This window comes from Nannobrachium achirus (assembly GCF_963921795.1).
Source record: "Nannobrachium achirus genome assembly, chromosome: 20".
Lineage (NCBI taxonomy): Eukaryota > Metazoa > Chordata > Actinopteri > Myctophiformes > Myctophidae > Nannobrachium > Nannobrachium achirus.
The window spans coordinates 18490267-18514184 of record NC_137827.1 but is presented as its reverse complement, the minus strand read 5'-3'; the positions used below and the strand labels follow the sequence as shown (position 1 = coordinate 18514184).

Sequence of the window (23918 nt, the reverse complement as noted above, 5' to 3'; positions counted from 1 at the left end):
TAAGTGGTTAACAGTAGTCCAGAGGTCTGCTCGGATCGCTGGAGGAACTGAGCACCATCTCTATGGCTTGAGAGTCGAGCCTGATTTATACTTGGCTGCAGCACCATGTCATGCCCCAAACAAAAACAGCAGATCTACAAGCTCAAAACACGTTGCAGCGCTATTTTCGGTGTGTGCGACACCTCCAGCATGCGTCCAAGTATAAATTAGGCGTCAGGAGCTCAGTGTGTTCACTGTGTTGAAGGGTCCACGGCTGTCAAGGGCTGGTTTTCCAGTGCAGGATGGCAGGCTAGCACAGTGACGATGACTTGTTATTAGTGTCAACATTAGATCACTCAGCAGACACTGTGACAGAGTGGGCGGATGGCTGGTCCAGGCCAACAGGGTTACAACGGACCCCCATGAGCACTCACGCACGCACGCACACACACACACACACACACACTCACTCACGCACTCCAAACAATGTGTGTCCTCTAGTGTTCCCACCATTCAGGAGAGCTCCAGCACAGTGCGGGGGGAAAGGAGAAATGAAGACAGATCCACACTCGCATTTCAAATATTTCCGAGGTGATCGATATATACCAGGTTTCTGAAAAGGGTGCCAGTTGCGTCAGTGATCCAAAGGGCTTAGATGAGGGGTGGTGGATGGTAGTAACCATCCATTTTCAGTCAGGTATTTTTGGGGGCCCAGTTGAGGGAGAGCAAGAAGGCTCATCAGTTCTGGGGTTTCTAACCCTAGTCTCCAGGGGCAACTCCCGCCTTTTGGGCCCACATGGCATGGTGCTGGGTGCTCCTAGTGGAGCACAGACAATATGGCTTAGACTGACAGGCGTTTACACTTGTTGAGGGCTGCAAATCTAGGTTATGACCCACCCCCCTCACACACACACACACACCTACAAAATAGAAATAACAAAATAAATTAAAAATAATACATTTTTGATTTAAATAGGAGAGAAATAATGGGCAGAGTTCTTTTTCGTTTATTCTTGAATTTCTCAATTGGACTCGCACGTCTCGAAAAAAGAGAGAGGAGTTGAGATCATTTTGGTTTTGCAAAGCCAAAGTATGCCCTATCTGTTGGGATCACCGGACAACTGTGCACCAGTGATCCACTTGGGGGGAGAAACAGCCACATCACCACTCAAAACTATCAGCACTTTTTGAAGTACTTAACTGTAGTAGTGACGACTACAACAGCAAAAAAAAAAACAATCAAAAGACGAAAAATAAAAACTATTTCAACAGGAAATGAAACTGTTACAGAGCTACTGTAGGAAGTGTACCGCTGCCGTTTACCTTTCACCGACCTAACCAGTGTTTCCATACATGTTTTAAGGTTCATAGTCTTCTTCAATTCCCAAAAAAAAAAGGAAAAGGTTTTTGGGGTGGCCTGTGGAAGTCCAGACATTGGGTTCCTTCATTTTCATGACGAGCAGTAATCCACAGCTAGAGCAGAGGAGGAATCCTTCCTTAGTCACATTATGACTAATGATTCAGAGACACACACGTGAGCCTGGAGGCGTCTGTAATGACCTTCAATCATCTTCCAAGCTCATCATCGCTCATGTCTTTCCATTTCAGATAAATTATTCAAAATTTCATTTTCGCCGGCAATTGATCCAAAAACCGGGAAATGGAAAATTGCTTTCCACGACGTATATGTTCCAGTGTTTTTCTTTTTTGTAGATTTTTTTTCTTTTCAGTTGTTGTTTTCTTTTTGTTCATAACGTATATTTGCTCTATCGGCTCCAGTGGGCGAAAAACACAAACGGAAAAAAAGAAAGAAAGAAACGATTTCTTTTGTTTCACACGGAGAGCAAAGACATTTGTCGAGAAACGCCGACAGTCACTCGTTGCCTTCAAAGTTAATATATAAAAAAAATGTTCATAAATTATTCAATGTTCAGTAGATAAAATAACACTTGCATTTCTGTCATGAAATCATCGCTTTGTGCTTTCTGCAAACAAACAAACGAGAAAAAAAAAGAAAAAAAAACACATTGGAAAAAGAAGCAGCAGATTTTTGCCAGAGGTTATCCACAAAAAAAGGGGAAAAAAAACTAATTTCATGTAGAAGGTTCTTCTCTATCTGTGTCGGGTGGTGGAGATGCCGTTGCGTTTGACGGAGGGCTCTTCCAGCTCGTCCTCCTCGAAGCCATGGAAGGTGGAGGTGTCACTCTCTGAAGTGGTGCCGAACAGCTCCTCCGCCCCAGCCAACGCTGCCCCGTCTTCCTTTTCTTCTACGCGGCTAGCTGCAATGACAAAGCATGGATTAACCAGTTTAGGCCTAAAATTATTTAATGCTTTAACATGAAAAATAGCCACGCTGCGAGCTTGTATATCTGCTATTTTTGAAGAAAAAAAATGTATTTTTAAAGAATATATCTTTTTAACAGGGTTAGGGTTAGGGCATTTGAACATTTGCAACTCAAATATTTGCTTCTGGGTGGTCCCTGGAACAACATATTTTGAGATGGGGGTCCGCGGCCAAATACATGTAATTTTGGGGGTCCTTGACATAAAACATTTTGAGAACCACTGATTTACAAGAAGAATGGCTTTTAAAACCAAATAAAATATCAAAATCTTGTTACCTAGGCCATGTCCTACTCTGTGATTTATGAAACACTGTGAAAGGAGACCCCCCACCCACCCTCCCACACAAGCTCTGTGTTTCATAAACAAGATTTAGCACAATGTGTAAACTTACAATGTTTTGGGTAGCCATACAACCAACCAGTTGAAGAAGTTGCAGAATTAGGCTTTTTAACTTATCTTAAGGCTTTATCAGAGTGTGAGGTGAAGAGCTATCACCTCAACTTTTAGGTGATAAGCTGTCACCTAAAAATGTGATGGCCATCATAGTCACGGACTCACGGTGAAGTCCTATCACTGCGCCTCAGTGCCTCTAAAACCAGGGGGCACACTGATTGGTCTAGATCTAGTGATGGGGAGATGTCTGAAAGTAAAAACAGAGGAGAGATGTCTAGGTCCGCGGTGATGGCTTTTCACCGCGGCTAATGACGCGATGTTGTAGTTTTCTGACTTTAGAAGACTACACCGTGGTGATAAACCATCACCGCAGACTACACTATGATATGGCCATATCATAGCAGACTACACCTATGTTTTATACTTTTTGAAATATTAAATATATAAATATAATGGAAACGTCATAGATAGAGTGTTGTCATAAGCCTTTGTTTGCTACAGAGTTGATTTATCTTAATTTATCCACAAGCCCAATGCAAAGATTCCACTGGAAACTCATGGAAGTAGTAAGGAAAGGTTAGATGGTACTGTTCTAACCTCTGGCATGCATGGCCTATAAAAATATGTTATCACTGTAGCACTTTACAGTCCCACAATGCACAGAAGAAGGTCATTAACCCTCGTAATCTTCCGTCTCAAAAGGAGAATGATAAAAACATAACAGTTACCCACAATAACCCTAGTGTCCATGTTCTGGCCTGGGGCGAATGTTCAGCTAAAATAGCAGGCCACAAGCGTGTGTGTTGTGAGCTTGTAAATAGCTCAACAAAAGTAACATTTGTTGTGTTTTTTTTTCCAAATTCAATGCTAAATGTCACTTTCAACGACACTTTCAATTATTCAACTCTTAATTACACCTGGAAACCTCTGTAATCAACTGCAATCGACAAATCAAGGGCTTAAATAGTTGCATCAGATGTGATGACTTGTTGACTGTGATTAAAGCAGTTAGAAACATGGCTAAGTCTAAGAAATGGTCAGAAATGGTTCAGAGAAGATATTATTGCTTTGTACAAAAAATTAAAAGGATATAAAACAATTGCAAAGGCACTGACTGTTCCAAAAAGTACAGTTTTGAGCATTGTAAACAAGTTCTAAGTCGAAGGAACAGTGGTTACACTAATTAACAAATTTGTCAAAGGGGGTTGAATAATTTCGAGCACAACTGTAACTGAGGATAGCGGCCTCTAGTGGCATTGACGTCAGACATTGGTTCTCTTACTCAGGGCAACCCTGTAAATAACCTTTTCATCAAAGGTACCCCTGAATTACACTGTTACTTTACAGTAGTCCTACCGTACATTTATGTCAAATATGTCAATACTTCCACCTAAGATAGCCTGCCCTACAGTATGTCACGAGGAAAACGTGAGAGAATATCAATTTCCATTTAGGACAGATTGAAAATAACTTTTTGTTTAACCACTTAAACCCCAGCATCCCTATTCTGGGGGGAACCCTTCACCAACAATAGCAGATCTACAAGCTAGTAGCTTGTAAAAGATGGCACCAAGTACAGTGGATCTCACGTCTGTTTTACTAAGTGTAATTGGTTAAACTTTGATATATTCAAAATATTATCAAAGTATTCTGAGGCACCCCTGGACTGGACTGGCACCACAAGAAACCCTGCCCTATGAAGTATATATGGTTCATGTAGTTAATGGCAGTTGTTTTCCTGAGCCTTTTGAAATGTTTAGTGATAGATCCCAGGAAGCGCTGGCTCGCCATGCACAGCCCAGAACCTTAACCACACCAAACCAAACCCATATATACCCATCCTATACATTCAACTCCTAATTAATTAATCAAACCACACCAAACACCATTTGATTGGTTGCAGGCACCGTCTAGCATTCCTCTATAATTCTCGGATCTCGCACTAACCTTTTGAATTTGGTATTGGCTGAAGTTGATGGGTTGCAGCTCGATGACGATCGTCTGCGCAATGCTCCATGTTATTTCCTGTTAGTACAAAACGGTACAAAATTAATTTCTTGCGTGTGAACTGCCAAAACAATATACAGCATATATAGTATGACTGTATGGTATTAGTATATTGAATGGAATTGAGACAAAGAACAGCTCATGCTACACTTACTTGTGTGTTGGCAGGTTGAACACGGAGGCCCAGATTTACCCGTTTTCTTGTTGGAGCCCTGGCATTTATTACAGTAGTTGTTGGGAATGCCAGTCTCACCAGGACCCTTCTGGCCTACAAGGTAATGATGGAGGGAGATAAAGACAATTCAATTACACCAAACTTACTGAAACTAACTAAAGCTGCATGAAGAAAACCTGCCACGACTTCCATATGAAGGAAGGTTGGAATTTGACTTAAGTGCCTGTTGCAAATAAGTGCACACTCAGGCAAGTGGATGATAAATCACGAATCATTACCCAGCAGAGGGTATCTAAATAATTAATTATATATAAAGCATATAAAGCGTTAAATATGTTGGTGTGTACTGTACTGTGTACCAGGAGTCCATGGCTTACGTTTGTGTCTGTGTGTGGAGGGGGACCTGGAGGTCGCGGACGCTCGGTCCTCCTCTGCCAGATGGGAATGGGTGTAGTGGTAGCTTAGCCCTGTGCGGTTTCTGTAGCGCTTCCCACAGACTGCAAGACAGAACACAAAGACACAGCGGGCACCATGATCAGTCCTACCAACTCTCGTAAAGTTGAATTGAAACCAAAGTTAACACATCAGTTTTAAGTGATGGATCAGAGACAAGATACTTTGTGCATGCTTTTCTTTTTCGTTTTTCCCCCCCTGAGCACTTGTGTCAGACTCAGGATAGAAATGAGTATAACTCAATACTTTGCAATGTGACATTTAAGTTGATTATAGCCAGGAAAACAATGCACCAGCAAAATATATATATATATATTCTTTTTTTTACACCTGCTTGTACCCGCTTGTAACATTTATTTTCATACCATGGTAAATGGAAACGGTGCAGATAAAGATCAATAACATCCTCAATGGACATTAGCTTAAATACCTTAAAGACTCCAAGTGGAAAGGAATGATCATTCAAGGATTTCATTGGGTTAGTCAAATACAGAACAAGCAAATAGGGGTGCAACAGATAATTGAACTAATCATTATTATTAAATAAATAATAATAAACGATTTGAATGAAATTATAGATTTCTTCCCCCGTCAGTACAGCTGACAAAGAAAAACTACATCTACAAGCTCGCAATTCATCGCATGGCAACACATTGTGAGCTTGTAGACTGTCTGTTTTTGATATTTTGGGGTTAAATCAGACTAATCATCACAACGATTTGTAGTCGTAAAAACAAAAGCAAAGCAAAAAAAAACATGCTAATCGATTATTCAATTAATCAACAAAGTAATCGATAGAATAATCGACACGAAAAGGAATGGCCGTTTGCAGCCCTACAAACAAATATGTATGAGGAAGACGACTACCCTGCAGAGGCAGGGCTAGAGAGGAGAAGACTATGATTGAGTGATGACACCAAAGGCACTTTCAAGTTGGAAAGGGACAACAGAGTGAGTTTAGGAGCTACGTCGTTAATCACATTTAGGCCTAGAATTATTGAATGCTTTAACCAGTGAAAAATAGCAGATATACAAGCTCACAGCGCGGCACCGAGTGCCGCGCTGCGAGCTTGTAGATCTGCTATTTTTGAAAAAGTCGTGAAAATGTGTGCAAATCTTTGAATATATGTATTTTCAAAGCGAACGTTTGTAGCTCACATTTTGCTTCTGGGTGGTCCCTGGAACTAAATACTTTGAGATGGGGGTCCGTGGCCAAATACATATAATTTTGGGGGTCCTTCACATGAAAAGGTTTGAGAACCACTGACATAGTAGTCTCTCAAGAACAGACTAACTGAGCTCCAGTTAAGTGAAAAGGACCTGACATAGAAACATAGGTTTTTCAAAAAACCTTAGAAGGATTCAAAAGACACTTATAGAATCGGGTCAAAATTCTAATTTTCACGATTTTTCAAAAATAGCAGATCTACAAGCTCGCAGCGCGGCACTTGGTGCTGCGCTGTGAGCTTGTATATCTATTATTTTTCAATAGTTAAAGCAGTCAATAATTCTAGGCCTAAATGGGTTAATCACAGCACTTGCAACAGAAGAACCACTCGACTACAATCTATCAAACCACTCCAAATGTCCTAAAGCACTACCATCAAAGAGAGTCAACAAGTCCAGATACCTGAGGCCGAAGATTTTGAGTTATGCTTTTGTTTGTATCTGTCTGAAACAGAGAAAACACAAAGCAAAAAACAAAAAGGAAAAAGGAAAAGGAAAAAAGCATGAGTATGCGTTCGCTCAACAAGTCACCACAACAAGAGCAAAATCCAATACCCCCTGCCTAGGTTTTTTTTTGCCATGCAACTTGCATGTCTGCACGGTAGCAACATTTGAGAAGTCAGTGACACTTGTCCTGTTGGTACATCACGTTGCTCAGAGAATATCATAGAGTCATGATCTCTTCAGCAACTGCAATAACCCTGACAATGATGTTTTGGGATAAGAAATCAGTTTGTGGGCTTAACCAATTTCAACCTGGTACCCCTCTTTTGGGGATTGTCATTATCGGAGAAAATGTTCAAACTCCAAAAATCGCGATATATATACTGTAGGCCTACATATTATTTTTAAAATAGGGCTCAAAGGGAGGATTTCACCCATTTTCAACCTCATCTTTGTTTAACCCATTTAGATTGGTTGCCACCTATACATTATGTTGTTATACCTTTCAATTCGGGGGCCACCTCTGTGTTTCATTAGTTGTTTCTATAAATATAACCATCATTTATTTTACATTTTTTGAAGAACATATTTAAGGCGTTTTTAGAATCGGCTTCAGTTCTAAATGGGTTAATTGGTCCACACCTTGCTATTGTTCATTAGAAGATGGAGACCATGTTGGTCTACTTGCTCTGCGTCTTAAGAGGTACACTGTGGACAGATCAGAAACCTGCCTACCAATGACACAGGCATTATTGAGGACCAATTACGTGAAGATAAGGTTGCAAATTGACGAGGGAAGACTAGGGGCCTCGCTTATGGAAAGCTCTCAATTAATAATGAATATCTTTCATTCACACAAACAAAGTTCGAGACACACTGTAGTGTATGAAAAATGTATCTTGATGTTAAAACAAATTGCATGGTAGGCCATATACTAATTTAGCAAGACGTCGAGTGAGACAACCTCTTTCTTATATAAAATATAATAATATAGTTATACCTCTTTTCTTATTATGTTGTTAATGGGGGTTATTTGAAATTAGTTACAATGAAAGCTAGGACATAGAAGAACACTTTGATAAATAAGGCCTGGAGATGCATAAAGGAATGTAGATGTCCTGAACTCATCCTTATTATATATAATATTGGATACACAACAAAATCAAGAAGGGTTTATAGTCACTCCCCTATACAGGTACAAGCAACTATGAGAAGGGTTAACACACAATAATACTATGCCAAGCCATATCCCACACAATGTGTTATATTATCCACTATGTACGTATGTATCCTATTGTGATACTTTATTTAAAAATAATAAGTATTCGTTTGTTTTAAATAAGCATCCCTTAGTCATCTAATCTACATCATTTGAATCAGTTGTGTATCCATCTAAATGACAATGAAAAATGTATTTGTTTAATTCAATATTGATAATGAACTTCAAAAAGAAAACTAAATATATGTACGTATTACTTGTATCCTTTTGCAGTATTGGGTTATTCTTATCTCATATTTCCACACATAGCCATATTGATCGGCGTGCTTTTCATTCCAAACTAACCAAATAATACATGGATATCGTCGCTGCCGGGCGGAAACCTTGTATCTCCAGGTTTCAAATTTGTACGTTTCATCACAAACTAAATCCCTGCATCATCATACAAGGCTGTCGCACAAAAGTAGTGAAAACAGCAGATCTAAAAGCACACAACACCTTGTGGTGCGAGGCGTTGTGTGCTTGTAGATCGGCTGTTTTCACTAGTTTAGTTCACTTTTAAATGATAAATACAAAACGAAGGGTTTTGGACATACAAGGTTTCCACCCGACAATGACAATATGATGTCAACACATGCCCTGGTGTAGCAGCCGAGCCCATCTCCACTTACTGTCACAGACGTAGGGCTTGTCGTGGTCATCCATATCCGTCCTCCTGCGCCCTGAGCCCCGGCCCTGTGGAAACACAAGCCATCAGCCAAGGACCCAAGAAGACACTGTGAAGTTGTTTACATAAAGTTAGGTGTCAGCTACAGAAGAAATGCTGTTTGTGTTTATAATACAAAGATCATTATGCACATGTACATACGCCGATGTTTTTTTTTTCTTTCCCACTCTCTCTCTTCTTAACACTTGTATTGCCATATATTTTTTAGCAAACTAACGTAGATTACTGCCAAGGCTTTTTGTAGTGTTTTACCTGATTTTTGAGGGCTCCATGAACATACCATGTGTCCATTATGTAAACGGGAGGTCGCGGGAGACAGTCGTCTTTTCTTTCACGCGGAAAAGAAAGAAAATACAACCGCGATGATCCGTGCGCAAGTTATGGTCCATAGAAAACGAGTCGTTCTGACCAACGCGCAATCTGAGAAAAGAATCTGAGATATGTCAACTTTTCTGCAGTCATGATGAATTAAGTGGATGGACGGTAGGATATCCTGATAACATTATTTCGCGGAATTCGCGCTGTGTCTTTTCAACACTCCCGCCCGCGGTAGAGTGCTGCCTATCGTTTACAACGGTAACACATCAAGATGTCTGTGAACGTCTTAATCCAAACATACCATATGACTATATCCATTTCCTATGCAAATAAAAAAAGGTGAAGGTAATACTATGCAAAATCCCAGACAACTCCAACTGTATTTAGTGCTGCATATATTACTTCCCTGCATCACACCTGGGGTACTATAAAGACACTGGCCCAGAACACACACAGGGAGTGGAAGTCCTTTGTTGCTGCCCTACATGCCAGCAGGCTTAAAGGGCATAAGTAAGTATATTATTTTCAGCCTGTGCGTGATTCACTTTGGGTCTACTATGAAAAATTAACATCGCTGAAGAAATGAAAAAGTTGAACAGCAATTCACTGTTGCCGTTTAATAGTTACTTCATAACATTTTCCTTTCTTGACAATTTAATTTGCAAAGATAGAAGAAGACGAGATTAGCAAATTACTTTAATTTCATTCAGTCACATATTTCTGTATGACCACTGCAGTAGCAGTGTAACGTACGATCTTTAACCGGGAGGTGAACCAAAACCTGGGCCGCATATTAACAAGGCAGGTAATGTTACAGTCGACAAAAGAGCCAGGCTTGTTAGCGGACGGCAACGCAGCAAACTTGTGGAAGCCTACAATTTATATTACCCCATGATTTAGGCCTAGGATTATTGACTGCTTTAAATATTGAAAAATAGCAGATATACAAGCTTGTAGATCTGCGAGTTTGTAGATCTGCTATTTTTGAAAAACCATGATTTTTCTTTGCAAGTCTTTGAATATATCTATTTAAAAGCAAACATTTGTAACTCAAATATTTGCTTCTGGGGGGTCCCTGGAACAACATATTTTGAGATGGGGGGTCTGTGGCTAAATACCTGTAATTTTGGGGGTCCTTGACATGAAAAAGTTTGAGAACCACTGATTTAGAGGAAGGATTTAGAAGTCTTGTCAAAGATCGGGTCAAAGATATTCAAAGACTTGCACACATTTTCAAGATTTTTCAAAAATAGCAGATCTACAAGCTCACAGCACGGCTGTGAGCTTGTATATCTGCAATTTTTCTAAAGTTAAAGCATACTATAATGGTTAAAGTGGTTAAAGTCTAACACAACTCGGGCGCGTTCCAGGTATTTGAGAGTTAACACAATGGTGAGCTATTAAATGTAAAATTGTAGCCACTTTTCCATGGCAGGAAGCAAGAGACTGCAAGATGACCTAACATTATAAAACACGTACCGTATTCAAAAAGCATTGATAAATACATAAGATTTTGTTCAGATGACTTACTCTTCCTTTGCCTCTGTGTCTCCGTTTGGGAGTGTCCACCTCAAAGTCATCGTCATCGTTGAAGGCGTCCTCTGCGGCGTCGGCCTCCAGAACTCTCTGAAAACACAACAAGGCTGTTAGGCAAATATACCATTTGTTTCTCAAATACCATCTTTGGTACTGACTGTCTAGACTGCTATTTGCAAGTGATTGGATCGGATTTGTGTTCAGTATTCATACATCGTCAACCTACAGTATCTGCACTGGTTGCTGTGGCAACAACATAGCGACACAGGCTCACAAGCTTGTTAGCTTGTAGATCCGCTATTTTGAGCTTGTAGATCAGCTCATTTTGGCACAACGTAGCTGAAATCAGACTTTAGTGAGACTGTACAGACTGAGACACATCTTTTGAGATCAGGTTTCAATCGCATTTCTGATTAACAAATATCAGTTTCAATGTGTTATATTGCTGTTCAAACTTAAAACAAATCTGATTCCAATTTGCACAGGCAAAAAAATGGATGTGGCTAAACAGAGTGAACGGTTTTGGCACATTTCTCATCGTTACTGTAACCGAGTTGCTTTTTCAGGTCTGTGTACGGTAAAGTATATGAGTACATCCGAACATTCCATTCAGTCATTCTTTTTAACTACAGTATTTTCTGGACTATAAGGCGCACCTGACTATAAGGCGCACTGTCAATGAATGGTCTATTTTCAAACTGTTTTCATATATAAGGCGCACCTGACTACAAGGCGCACATAATAGACGCTTATGCATCCAACAGATGGAGCTGTGCTAAAGGGAATGTCAATGTCAATGAATGATCCATATATAAGGCGCACTGGACTATAAGGCGCACTGTAGTTTTTAGAGAAAATTAAAGGCTTTTAAGTGCGCCTTATAGTCCGGAAAATACGGTACTTTTGGAAACGAAAACAGCCTGCGATAGCACAATAAATGAAGTTTGTTTTGAACCTCTTCTTTGAGAAAGCTTTCCTATAAGAAACTGGAGAGGGATTGGTTGGTAGGATGCATTGGATTTTGTTAGTTAATTTTATGACTGGCATCCCAGCAACCAAAATTTACTACATCATACTAAAATGGTTACCGTTAGGAAACCACATTGGTCCTTTCACAGTGAACATAATGTAAACAGGGAAGTCTCCAACCAACCATTCTATTGGCTGGTTAGTCTCTAGTCTCTTAGGAAATCTATGTACATGCCTTATGCGGTTGGCAGGCGTTAAATTGTTCCCTGTGCTTATGTAGGAACTGTAACTGTTGTGTAGCGGTTTTCAAAAGTGCAACGTTTATACTTTTACTTAGTACTCCTTCCACCCCTGACAATAATACCAAGCTTTTAATCTGCTTGATTCTAAAAATACCAGCGAGCATGGACAGTGAAGGTGTGAGCAGAACTCACCTGGATCTCCAGCAGGCTTTCTTCATCGTTCTTGGAGTTGTTCCTCTTGTCCAGGCCCTCTCCACGCAGCAGGGCCTCTAGTGTAGTGCTCTGAGTGGGCAGGGAGTCCTTGGACATGAGGCTGCCATCTGTACCCACACCACAAGAACACACAAAACTAGAATGACACTCTGAAGTCTGCGTTGCTTAAAGAGTCATGAAACACAAAATCACTTTTTCAATAAATATATATTATATCAATGATTCACTTGTGAGAGGGAGCAATGATATGGTTCAATTTGCCCATAGGCTTGTGGATTCAGAGCTTTCTGCCGTTTCTGTAGCTACTTCTGTGTTCTTCCAGTTTCTGTGTAGAAAATAAATATTTGGCGCCACTCATTACATATTTGCTCTCGGCGTACCATTAGTTTGGCGCGAGGTGGCTTATCTAATTAATATTAACGTTTGTTTTATACAACTGCAGATAACCACTGCTACATTTTAGAAACCACTCCTACATTTCAGAAACCACTCTTACATTTTAGATTTCTTTTCATATTCTGAATTCTGATAAAACAAATAAAGAGGCTGGGTTTCTCGCTCCTTTAACCATTCTCTCATTCTGTTCTGCACCAGTGACTCGCAACCGTGAGTATAACTAGGGGTGAGAACCTTTCACCTTTGAATCGATACAGTACTTGGTACCAAGATTTTTTTGTAACCCATTTTTTTCAGTATAGAGACCAGGATTTATTGGACAAGATGGAAAGAAATCGTGTGGTTGCCCTGCAGGGGCTCTAATACACGGTTCTTGAATGCGCGTTCGCGTCTCCCGACCATGAACAACTGTCTATTCAACAGCATGGAGTCACACAGGCAGGCTGGCTGGCTGGCTGGCTAAACTAGAACATGCTTAAAAGGTTTCTTTCAACCAATGCATAGATCTCTGCTCCTTTTCTTATCGCCCGTTAGGTCAAAACGGCCTGTTTTCTATGGACCATAACGTACCAACGAATCATCGTGGTTGTATTTTTTCTTCTCCACGTGAAAGAAGAGACGTTCGCCTTAATATTGGCAGAGGAATGCCCAATTGATGATCATCCCTTCAATCAGTGATGTATGATCTGATCGCCAATCGTCACAAGCCTGGTAGTGTATGCATGCATTAAGCAGTCCCCAAAGCAATAGACCAATCACAGCGAACCACACACACAGCACAGCTGATGCTGCTATGGCAATAACAGCTCATCTCATACAGCAAAGCTCACATTATTGGTGCTTTGTTCACAAACTGCACACCTAGTAACTTGCTATCATCCATAGCTACATATTGCGCAGGGCAGCCACGTCGCTATTAGACTCCATGTCTTGCTTTTATAAGAGACCATGACCACCCAAGGATGCTGAAGTGAACTGACGTTGATTTTGATGAAAGATACGTTGAGTTTGATGAAAGATAATTTAACTGTGCCGATCCCAAACTAGTTCGGCTTTATTTGGACCTTATTAACGTTCGGGGTGCCGATCCCGAACTAGTTCGGCTTTTTATATAAAATTAAAAAACACCCAGAGGCCTTACCGAAGCACCGGGCTAAATTTTCGAGCCGGGCCGCCGGCCGTCATCTGTTTACATCGGCCCGCGAGAGCGTCGCGCCGCCGATATTTGCCGTCCACTCCAATGCAATCCAGGATCTTTAGAGCTCATTTTCTCTGTTCAATGCATATCCATGAGGTGCGCAAGGTTTAATCACGGCTAAATCGCCGAAAATAGGGCTTCTAAAATGCTTGGTAGCCAATAGCTAACTTCAAGCTAACTTCATCCTGTTTCTGTTCATGACATGTCTATGGTGGATTCTCTGGCCATTGGGCGCCCTCATGTGGTGATTCTGGGCACTGGATGGGTTAAACAAAAAGTGAAAATGGCAGATCCACAATTAGTAGTCGAGGGAAACGTTATAATTGAATTTAAGTCATATCGCCAGAGCCCTATAGCAGGGGTTCCCAAACCTTTTTGGCTCAGGGCACCCCTATAAATATTCTTTTCATCCGAGGCACCCCTACTATTATATCCATCATTTTCACTCCCAGCACCTTATATTTATGGCATGTTTTAGCGGTTATGTTGCAAGGAAAACGTTGAGATAATAGCCACTTTGGTTAGAACTGAAGTTTAAAATGATACTAAATATTTTTGTCCAAATAAATTCCAAGTATTATAAAAAATGATCTCGCGGCACCCCTGGACTGCCGCCGCGGCACCCCAGGGTGCCCCGTCAACCACTTTGAAAACCCCTGCCCTATACAGTAGCAGGGGTATATATACGTTTTCACCAACAACAACGCGGCGTTCAGGACGCAGCTCCTCCTATTTGGAGCAGAACATCTAAACAAACACAGTGTGGGAGGGAAGCAGGTTGAGCAGACAAGAAACGAAGAACAAACAAAAAGCTTTGACAGTCAAGTCACATCCGGACGCCTTGCACACGCACGCACGCACGCACGCACACGCACACACACACGCGCGCGCACACACACACACACACTTCTCTGCAGAGAGCATCATGTTCAGCCAGTAGAGTTGGGTGGATGCATGGTTGAAAGGAGGACACGCTTCAAAGACTCTCAACTAGGGATGGGACGATACGCGATATTGTCGTTTATCGCGATAAAAAAAACACTCGCGGTAATCGTATCGTGGAGATTTAATTCATCGCGATATCGTCCTCCGTCGTGCACTGTCTGGGATCAATTCATCTTTTATTTGCCAAGCTGCATATCCGGTACCACTTTTAAACCCTCTATAATTGGTAAAATGTATAATATACGTACTTGGTACATCCTTTTTTCACTCTCTATCAAATGTCTTTGCCAAAAATAGCCGATCTACAAGCTCACAACGCGCCGGGGTGCGACGCGTTTTGAGCTTGTATCTGCTATTTTTTGGCAAATGTTCCGCCCCAGGATAATGGCTTTCGATTATCACGATAATATCGTAAATCGTGATTTTTCTTTGGTCACAATAATCGTGATATGAAATGTCCATATCGTCCCATCCCTACTCTCAACCACAGCTTTGTGGAAAATAAAAAAATAAATCGGCCCTTCTTCGTAGGCGCTGGGCTCACCGCTGTGCCCACGGAAGAACAGACAAAAGCGAGTGCTCGACAGGCAGCGGACCGCGGAGGTGAGAGGGGGCTCAAGGCAAGAGAGTTGGGACTCGATGCGCTTCTCCCAACAATAGGCCCCTCTCTCTCTCTCTCTCTCTCTCTCTCTCTCTGCCACGCGGCGGCAGCCCCTCACCATTGTGTCTGCACACGTTGACTTTCAACTCTCCGCGACGAGACAGCCCCCACCCCTCCACCACCCCACCCTCCCCTCCCCAACCCATGGGAGCTGGGGGGCTAAAAATAGACCCGGCAGCAGCCTGCAGCAGGGAGCTGATTCTGCATGCAGCCCCAGTCTCTCTAACACACCATCAGTTAGACAGCCAGCCAGCCAGCCAGCCAGCCAGACAGCCAGCCAGCCAGCCAGCCAGCCAGACGGACAGCTAGGTGGACTCTTCGGCTGCTGCCCTGCCCCTGCGCTGGCTGGGTGTCCACCTCTGGCCAGCAACACAACATGCTCCATATAAGGGACGCCAGGTTAAATCAGTTGATGTTGACCCTCTGCTGAGCATTTGCACTCGACACACAAACACCATACAATTCACTGTTGTTAAGGCAAGGGAAAGTGGGGTGGATGGGATGGGGTGGGTGTGTAGAAGGCAGTGCAGTGAGAGCTCACTGAAAACAATAGGCTACACTAGGATGTGTTTGGGGGGGAAACAAAGGCTTGGTTCACGCTATGCTATCTCTCAACCATCTCACATGCTCACTATCTTAGCCTGGCTCCCCACCTCCCGCTCCACTCTGCCACTTCCTAAACATCCCATTCTTCCATTCGTGCGCCGGGCCGCACAAAGTGGATGCAAATTCCACCCAAAAAGCATGACTGCTGATATCAATCGGCATAGATTTTCCTTTCTTATCTGGCATGATCGAATCTATGGCGAGTTCCGGACAGCCTTGTTTTAAGAGACTGCTGGGTAGAAGGAGATGTTAACATAATGGCGGCGCAGCGGAGAATACAGGGTTCCTTCCGTTGCTTCCTTTCTCCAGTATAACGTAACATCCCAGTGGGTCTGCAGGCCTGGGCCACAGAATGGACCCGGGCAACCCGAGCCCAGGAACGCTTGCCAGGTTAACACCAGCAATGGCAAAGTAAAGGAGAAAGATGGTCAGAAACGCTATGGTAAAGACAAAAAAACTATCGGCAAGGAAAAGTGGAAAAGGGTATGGGAGAGAGAGAGATAGAGAGAGGTAGGCCAGTCACAATTATTACATAATCGTCTAATTGCAATTAGTTGAGATCATCACAATTCTTTTTTCATAATCGTCATATAATTGTTTCCGTGTTGAAAAAAGTTCATGTCCAAAAATGTGTTTAATCAGCCTGAAGGTGGCGCTAAATGTGACAGATCCATGTTGATGACATGACTCTAGACATACGGTGTACCGCTTTGCGAGATTTTAGGGCAAAATCTGTAGGAGTAGTGTCCAAAAGTGTTTAAAAAATCGGCCTGATGGTGGCGCTAAATGTGACAGATCCATGTTGATGACATGAGTCTAGACATACTGTGTACCAATTTGCGTGATTTTAGGGCAAAATTTGTAGGAGCAGTGTCGAGAAATGTGTTTGCAAGAATCGGCCTCATGGTGGCGCTAGAAGAGGGCCATGTGAGAAAGAGGCTAGAAGAGGCCAACGAGTGTGGGTGCAAAGTTTGGCATGGATAGGGGCAACGGTGGCGGAGATATGAGTAGGGCAAAAGTGTGACATGGCGGACAGACTGACAGCCGGTGGAGGTTTTGATAGTAACTGCGACCTGACGGTCGTAATTAAATTGTATTCATATGTTCCAATGTTCAATGCCAAAAACACAATTAAATTGTTAACCGCAAATCATTTGTGCGTCAATTAATCGTCAACTTAAATTTGTCATCAGTCCAAGGCAAAGCAAGGAGAAATATAAACAGAAATGCGAAGAATCGTGAAGACAGAAACAAGAACTAGAATCAGCGAGGGAAAGTGACAAAAGGTATGAGAGAGAGAGAGAGAGAGAGAGAGAGAGAGAGAGAGAGAGAGAGGGGACTACAAATTGGAGGCAGTTACAAGTGTTGAGTGAGAAGTGAGCTAATTCAAGTGGCAGCGAGAGAAGGCCAAACTCCATTCCATAACATTTATTAAATGCTGTCTGCAGCGAGCGGCCGAGCCCTGTCTCGCTGCACCCGGCAGCAGTAAATCTAATTACATGTTCTCACAAAACAAGTTTACCAGGCCGGCCAACACAGCCACATTTCGTCCCCCAGTCGTGGTGTGTTCTCTCCCGATGCTGAAACACAGCGATGCACATACTTTTAGCGAGATTATTTCCAGATCAAGGCTGCAACTATCTGCAACTAATATGATTATAGTGATTGTTGCTATATTTTTCTTTTAGATTTGTTTTTAATTAACTCATTGAGTGCCAATCCCGAACTAGTTCGGCTTTATTAGCGTATCGCAGAGTGCCGATCCTGAACTAGTTCGGCTTAAAAAAAAAAAAAAAAAAATTTGAAAACATTTTTTTTTTTTTTTTTTTTTTTTTTTTTGGACCCCATCAAATCTGGTGAACATGATTTCAATCGCGATTTTGCATGTTCCACCCCATACAACCCCATCTAACATACAGGGCAGCCATTTTTGTTTACATAACATGTAAAACATAATGGCCATTATCTCAAGAATGCCTGAACGGATTTCCAATCGGATTTTTTTGTTTGAAAGCTGTGAACAAACTGCACAAATCCACTCCAATGCAATCCAGGATTGCATTGGATTTTTTAGAGCTCATTCTTCTCTGTTTTTTTCCCATGCATGAGGTGTGCAAGGTTTAATCTTGACTACAGTAAATTGCAGAAAATAGATCTTCTAAAATGCTTGGTAGCCAATAGCTAACTTCAAGCTAACTTCATCCTCTTCCTGTACATGCACAAAGGAAAGTGTTCAGGCAAGTCATGGCTGCAGGGCTTCTGCATATACCAGCATATCTCTATGGGATTTTCTATGGCCACTGGGCGCCCTCTAGTGGTGAACGGGGTGGCACTCAAAGAGTTAACACAAATACATTTGAAGATTTTGTTAAATCAACTAATCGATAATTCTGATTAACCACTTAAGCCCTATTTCAGCATCTCAAAGTATAGGTCTCGTGACCCAAAGTGGGGTCGCGGGAAGGCAGCGATGAAGTCAAGCATGAGTTTTCCAACTGGCGGCCTTGAGCATTTGCCATGTCTCGCTCCCTCATCAACTCTGGCCGACAGACAGTACTACACATCTCACTACATCCTACTGCAGGGGTCTTCAATGTTTTCAGGCCAAGGATCCCTTAGTTGAGCGAGAGATGAAGCAGGGACCCCCATAACCGTATCATAGACTCCAGTGTATTTTAGATTTTTTGTGTTTTCAGATATTTAACCACTTGAACCGTCAATACTCAATAAACTTTACCTTTCACTGTACTTAGTCTGCTCTTTTTCCCCTCTACACCAAACACCAAAAATAGCCGATCTACACCAAACACCAAAAATAGCCGATCTACAAGCTCACAACTCTCAGAATATGGTTCAAGTGGTTAATATATCTATCACTCAAAGATTTGGAGGACCCCCTGTAGTAACTCTGAGGACCCCCTAGGGGTCCCGGACCCCCTGTTGAAGACCCCTGTCCTACTGCATGTATAAACGCAGAGACCGTCTGTCTTTTTTTTTTTTTTATTAACCTGGACACTCAAAATAGATAGGTTTGTTGTCAGAAGCGCTTTGGCCATGCACTCCAATTGCTGGCAAAAGAAAGGTAAAATCTAGTAGTGACACCAGCACTACTAAAATAATAAACAGAGTAAAAGAAGTTATGGTCCTAAATACCTTGCATATGGATTTACTTGGACTGGCCACGAAGATGTGTTTTGTGTTATATCCTTGCTAACGAAAGCTTTCAGCCAAGTGAAGTACAACAAAACATGCTGTATTTAAAACGCATCTCTAGCTCTCTTTCAGAAAGGAGATTTTGGATCAGAGAAAAATGTACTGATGTGTGTGACAACCCGATCATTTTCGACCCGGCGTTGAATGGTTACCACAACTATGATATGAGAAGTCCATGTTTACGCTGTTTCAGCAAAGCTATGTGTGCTAAGTAATAATACAACATTCATTCAAACATTGCATGTGTCAATCTGTGTGTGAGTGCTAGTTGTGTGCAAGTTGAGATCAACTGCTCAAGCAACAGAGGAGAAAAGTGACTGACTGTTTTAAATCGATTAGTTCCATTAACTGCTGCAGCCCTAAGCGCCAGGAATAACTTGAGGTGATGAGGAGGAAGGAGAGGATGAGGAGAGACCGTCTGAAGAGGAAGAGCGGTGGAGAGAGCTAAGGTCCAGGTGTCTAGTTGTACGAGGGAAGAGGAGGCTCCAGGTGTGGGTGTTTGTGTGGGGGCAGGGTTCTTACCTAGCTGCAGACCGTACAGTCCCAGGCGGGGGTCTGTGGCGGTGTGTAGTCGCCTCTTCTTCCTCCAGCAGCGGGCCGGGTACGTGTACATCTGTCCCGCAGTCACTCCTACACACACACACACACACACACACAAATCAGTAATTTAACCCATTTAGGCCTAGAATTATTGACTGCTTTAGCTGTTGAAAAATAGCTATTTTTGAAACATTTGTGAAAATGTGTGCAAATCTTTGAATATATGTATTTTCAAAGCGAACGTTTGTAACTCAAATTTTGCTTCTGGGTGGTCCTTGGAACTATAATATTTTGAGATATGATTTTTTTTTACAGGGGTCCTTCACATGAAAAGGTTTGACAAACACTGACATAGTAGCTAAGAACAGACTAACTGAGCTCCAGTTAAGTGAAAAGGACCTTTTCTTTGACGATGGCTGGCCAGATTGCTGACATAGTAATGGGTTAACGCCTAACTTGAACATACTACAGCGTCACACACAAAAACATCAAAAGTAGCAGATGTACGAGCACAAAACGTGGCGTAAAGCGTTTTGAGCTTGTAGATCTTCTACCTTTGCTATTATCCATCCCACACTTGGCTTATTGGCCAAGCTTTGCAGGACGCTTAAAGGGATACAAAAAAAATCTGGCTTTTATGAACACCCTGAACAGTTTTTAATGTGCTTGATTCAATATTTAGATATTTGATGTAAATGTTACCAGGCCCTCCAGGCCCAGGGCCTCTCCCCACACACACCCATTGTAACTTCAGACTTCATTTTAACCATGATAGATTCATTAAAAACACCCATTATTTTCTGGTGACTCATACTACCCTCCTAATATGTGAGCAGGCCGTGTTTTTTCGATAACTTTCTTCATTTATTTTTAATAATTATTCTTATTTCGTATTTCATTTTTTCCATTTTCCCAAATAATTATTAAAAATAAATGAAAAAACGTTATGGATAAAACACAGCCTGCTCGCGTATTAGGAGGGTAGTATGAGTCACCAGAAAAAATAATGGGTGTTTTTAATGAATCTATCATGGTTAAAATGAAGTTTGAATTTACAATGGGTGTGTATGTGGAGAAAAGCCCATAAGGTGTTTCCCTGTGGAATATCCCTTTAAGGACATTGGTATCGGCAGTTATGCAGCCGATGTGCGTAGGGCTGTCACGATTACCAAATGTAAGTTGATGATTCATTGACTAACAAAATAATTGCGATGAAATTTTTAAAATGTTCAACACCAATTCAAAATAAATCTCTAATCGCAATTATTTTGTTTGACAATTACATTTATGTTTGCCTTTTGGGCAAATGTTCTGAAAGAGAAACTTTAATCAAACATCAGTAATCGGTGGTCTAGGACAGTGGTTCCCAAACTTTTTAGCTCAAGACCCAAATTAGAAGTTAGACATTTGCACGGGACCTAAACTAGTGAAAATAGCAGATCTACAAGCTCACAACACATTGCTTCGCACCGCGTTGCAAGCTTGTAGAAAGGCAATTTGTATAACTTCTTAAAAAGTTTCTCAAACTACATCACACCAATAATCATACAAACTTAAACAATTAAAATAACCTACACAATATGTAAATCAACAAGTAAGAATGTTAAAGTTATACCATGTAACTTTTTTTATAAAACAAATCTTAAAATTGTCCTAACTGTTAAATCGCTAAAGTTTTAGAACCCCACTCCGTTATTTTCAGCTTCTAAAGCCTTCTCTTTATATGTTTTCTATGATCCCTACCGGGGACCGGTTTTCGCGGAAAAATTGCGTCATCACACTACCGGCCAATCACAGCGAGGGTTATACACTGCCGGCCAATCACAGCGCATCTTGGAGTGGGGTCGCTAGGGCGGCCATATTTGTAGTCTCCCGTGTGTCTCTATACTCGGGTGCACGGTGAAGCATGGGTGAAGGAGTGTATCTCCGGAATGGCTGAACGCACAGCAACCAGGGACCCCTCAAAAGATAGATCTCGGCGAGGTGGAGGCAGATGCGGGGGTGTGAGAACCGACGCGACCGAGGTTTGCTATAGCTACTGACCACAAGTTGAGCAACTTACACAGTATAGCTTTAAATGGACTGCATTTATATAGTGCTTTTCCCAAAAGCGCTTTACAATGTACTTCACGTTCACCCATTCATTTAGTGATTGCAGAGGAAACCATGCAAGCTTGCAAGGCACCAACCTGCTTATCGGGAGCAATTAGGGTTTCAGTGTCTTGCTAAAGGGCACTTAGACACTTTTTTTTTTTTGTATATATTTTTATCCCACGGTTTTGCAACCCATTTTCTCACCTAGTGCCAACTACCTAACCTGTAGTCCTGGTTTCCGCTCTCCCCCTGCCACGCCAGGGGAATTGGGGAGCACCTGGCTGGCTAGGGGGAGATAGTATAGAAACCAGGACTGCTGCATGTTTTTGTGAGGGCATCTACCCTAGGAGACACAGGGAGAAAATGCAAACTCCACACAGAAAGGCCCTATCGCCAACCCCACCTAGGGTGTGGGCGCTGTTGACGCGGAGGGAGGAACACGCCCCCTAACCCTAACCCTAACCCTAACCCAGGGAATTGAACCCAGGACCTTCTAGCTGTGAGGCGAAGCGCTAACCACTGCGCCACCGTGCCCCCTGACACTTAGACACTTAGCCAGGAGGAGACGGGAATCGAGCCTCGAACCTTCGGATTCAAAGACGGCCAGTCTACCTCCAGAGCCACTGTATGCTAATGCAACTACCCATTGTGTACATTTCAACGGGTGATATTATATTTATTTATCATTCAAAATCTATTCGTATAGTTTGAGTAAATAGTTGTAAATCATTTGTAAGTGTTTCTAGACTCTTCCTTTCGGTATAAAATGCATCAACCTATTTTCAGACATACCTGCAAGAAAGTAGTCGTGATTACACAGTCAATTACTTTTTCTTTATCCATTTTCTTGCTTTAGTACGGATCTAACAGATGGCAGTAACTTAGATTTGACACAGACACTTAACTCGGTCACACAGCTTTGAGAGTGGTATGTGCCAGGAACTTAATGAACCATAGACAATGCAGGTAAACATGATGTGCTTGCGTCCGTGTGTGCGTGCGTGCGTTGTGCATGCGTGTGTGCATGTGTGTGCGCGTAAGTACCGGGGCTACGGTGGTGGCGTTCCATCCAGATGTAGCAGTTGTTCTGGGCCACGCGGGTTTGCGAGTCCAGGAATGGCAGGCGCACGCTGCGCTCGGCACACAGGCGGGCATTGTAGCTGCGGCACTGCTCAATGGCTTCCTTATAGAACTGGTCACCCAACCTGCAGCAGTCACACACACATACATACACACAGTGAATGCTGTGGCTAAACACATGGGACAAAGGATGGTTATGTGGTGGCTGGTAGGGCATTCACCAAATATATACGAATATTCGAATATCAAAGTCACTATTTGACGTTGTTCACCAAAGTCGAATATTCGCTTATTCTTATTTTTTATTGTTTTCTCTTTAAAAAATATATAGTTTATAAAGATTGGCTAGATAGGAAGTCATAAGAATGAGTTGTCAATGCCCCTGGTGGATGAATTTGTTCATGCTCTATACCAGGGCTTCTCAAACCTTTTTATGCAGTTACCCCCAAAATAAACATATTTGAACTGGGGACCCCCACCCTGACAAGCACTTGGAATTGTAGGTATTAACTCATTCTGTGCCAGATGCCAAAATGGCTCCAAGGTAGCTGTGCCGAGATTTTGTATGTTTTTCTTTACTATGCAATGAAAAAAAAAGATTTTTTTTTAATAATTTTTTCCCCCACAGAAACAGACACAGTTGTTGTGATTCAGTGGCAAAAAGAATTTTGGCAATCGGACAAATGGTTCCAGAGATAGAGCTGTTTGAATGAAAAAAAGTGTCCATCCACTAGAATGGACACACATGAACACACATTTTCTCAATCAGCTAAACGAGGGAGCGAACACACAAACAGAGAAAAGCATCTCTCTGATCTAAGGTCATTTTGACATCTTTAGAAAAAAATATATATATATATTTTTTTTCTTCTTTTCTATGTAAAAAACACAAAAACCGTCATAAGCCGTCATTGGCACACAGGGCTATTGGAAAAAA

General features: G+C 41.9%; 1 protein-coding gene across 2 annotated transcripts in view; it reads right to left on the bottom strand.

Moving 5' to 3' along the window:
* Window positions 1-1951: 1951 nt before the first annotated feature.
* LOC308305635 (zinc finger protein DPF3-like) overlaps window positions 1952-23918 on the bottom strand; it is a gene marked incomplete at its 5' end in the record, with an annotated part of 33402 nt that continues 11435 nt past the window's right edge. Inside the window, 10 exons of one of the 2 annotated variants that reach the window (XM_080750462.1) lie at window positions 1952-2258; window positions 4666-4743; window positions 4880-4993; window positions 5278-5397; window positions 6984-7025; window positions 8915-8978; window positions 10819-10914; window positions 12228-12355; window positions 19790-19897; window positions 22946-23106. In XM_080750462.1, the coding sequence (XP_080606588.1) occupies window positions 2092-2258; window positions 4666-4743; window positions 4880-4993; window positions 5278-5397; window positions 6984-7025; window positions 8915-8978; window positions 10819-10914; window positions 12228-12355; window positions 19790-19897; window positions 22946-23106 (1078 nt within the window). In that variant the 3' untranslated portion in view covers window positions 1952-2091. The remainder of the gene's footprint in view (window positions 2259-4665; window positions 4744-4879; window positions 4994-5277; window positions 5398-6983; window positions 7026-8914; window positions 8979-10818; window positions 10915-12227; window positions 12356-19789; window positions 19898-22945; window positions 23107-23918) is intronic. The other variant, XM_080750463.1, reaches the window with a different exon arrangement.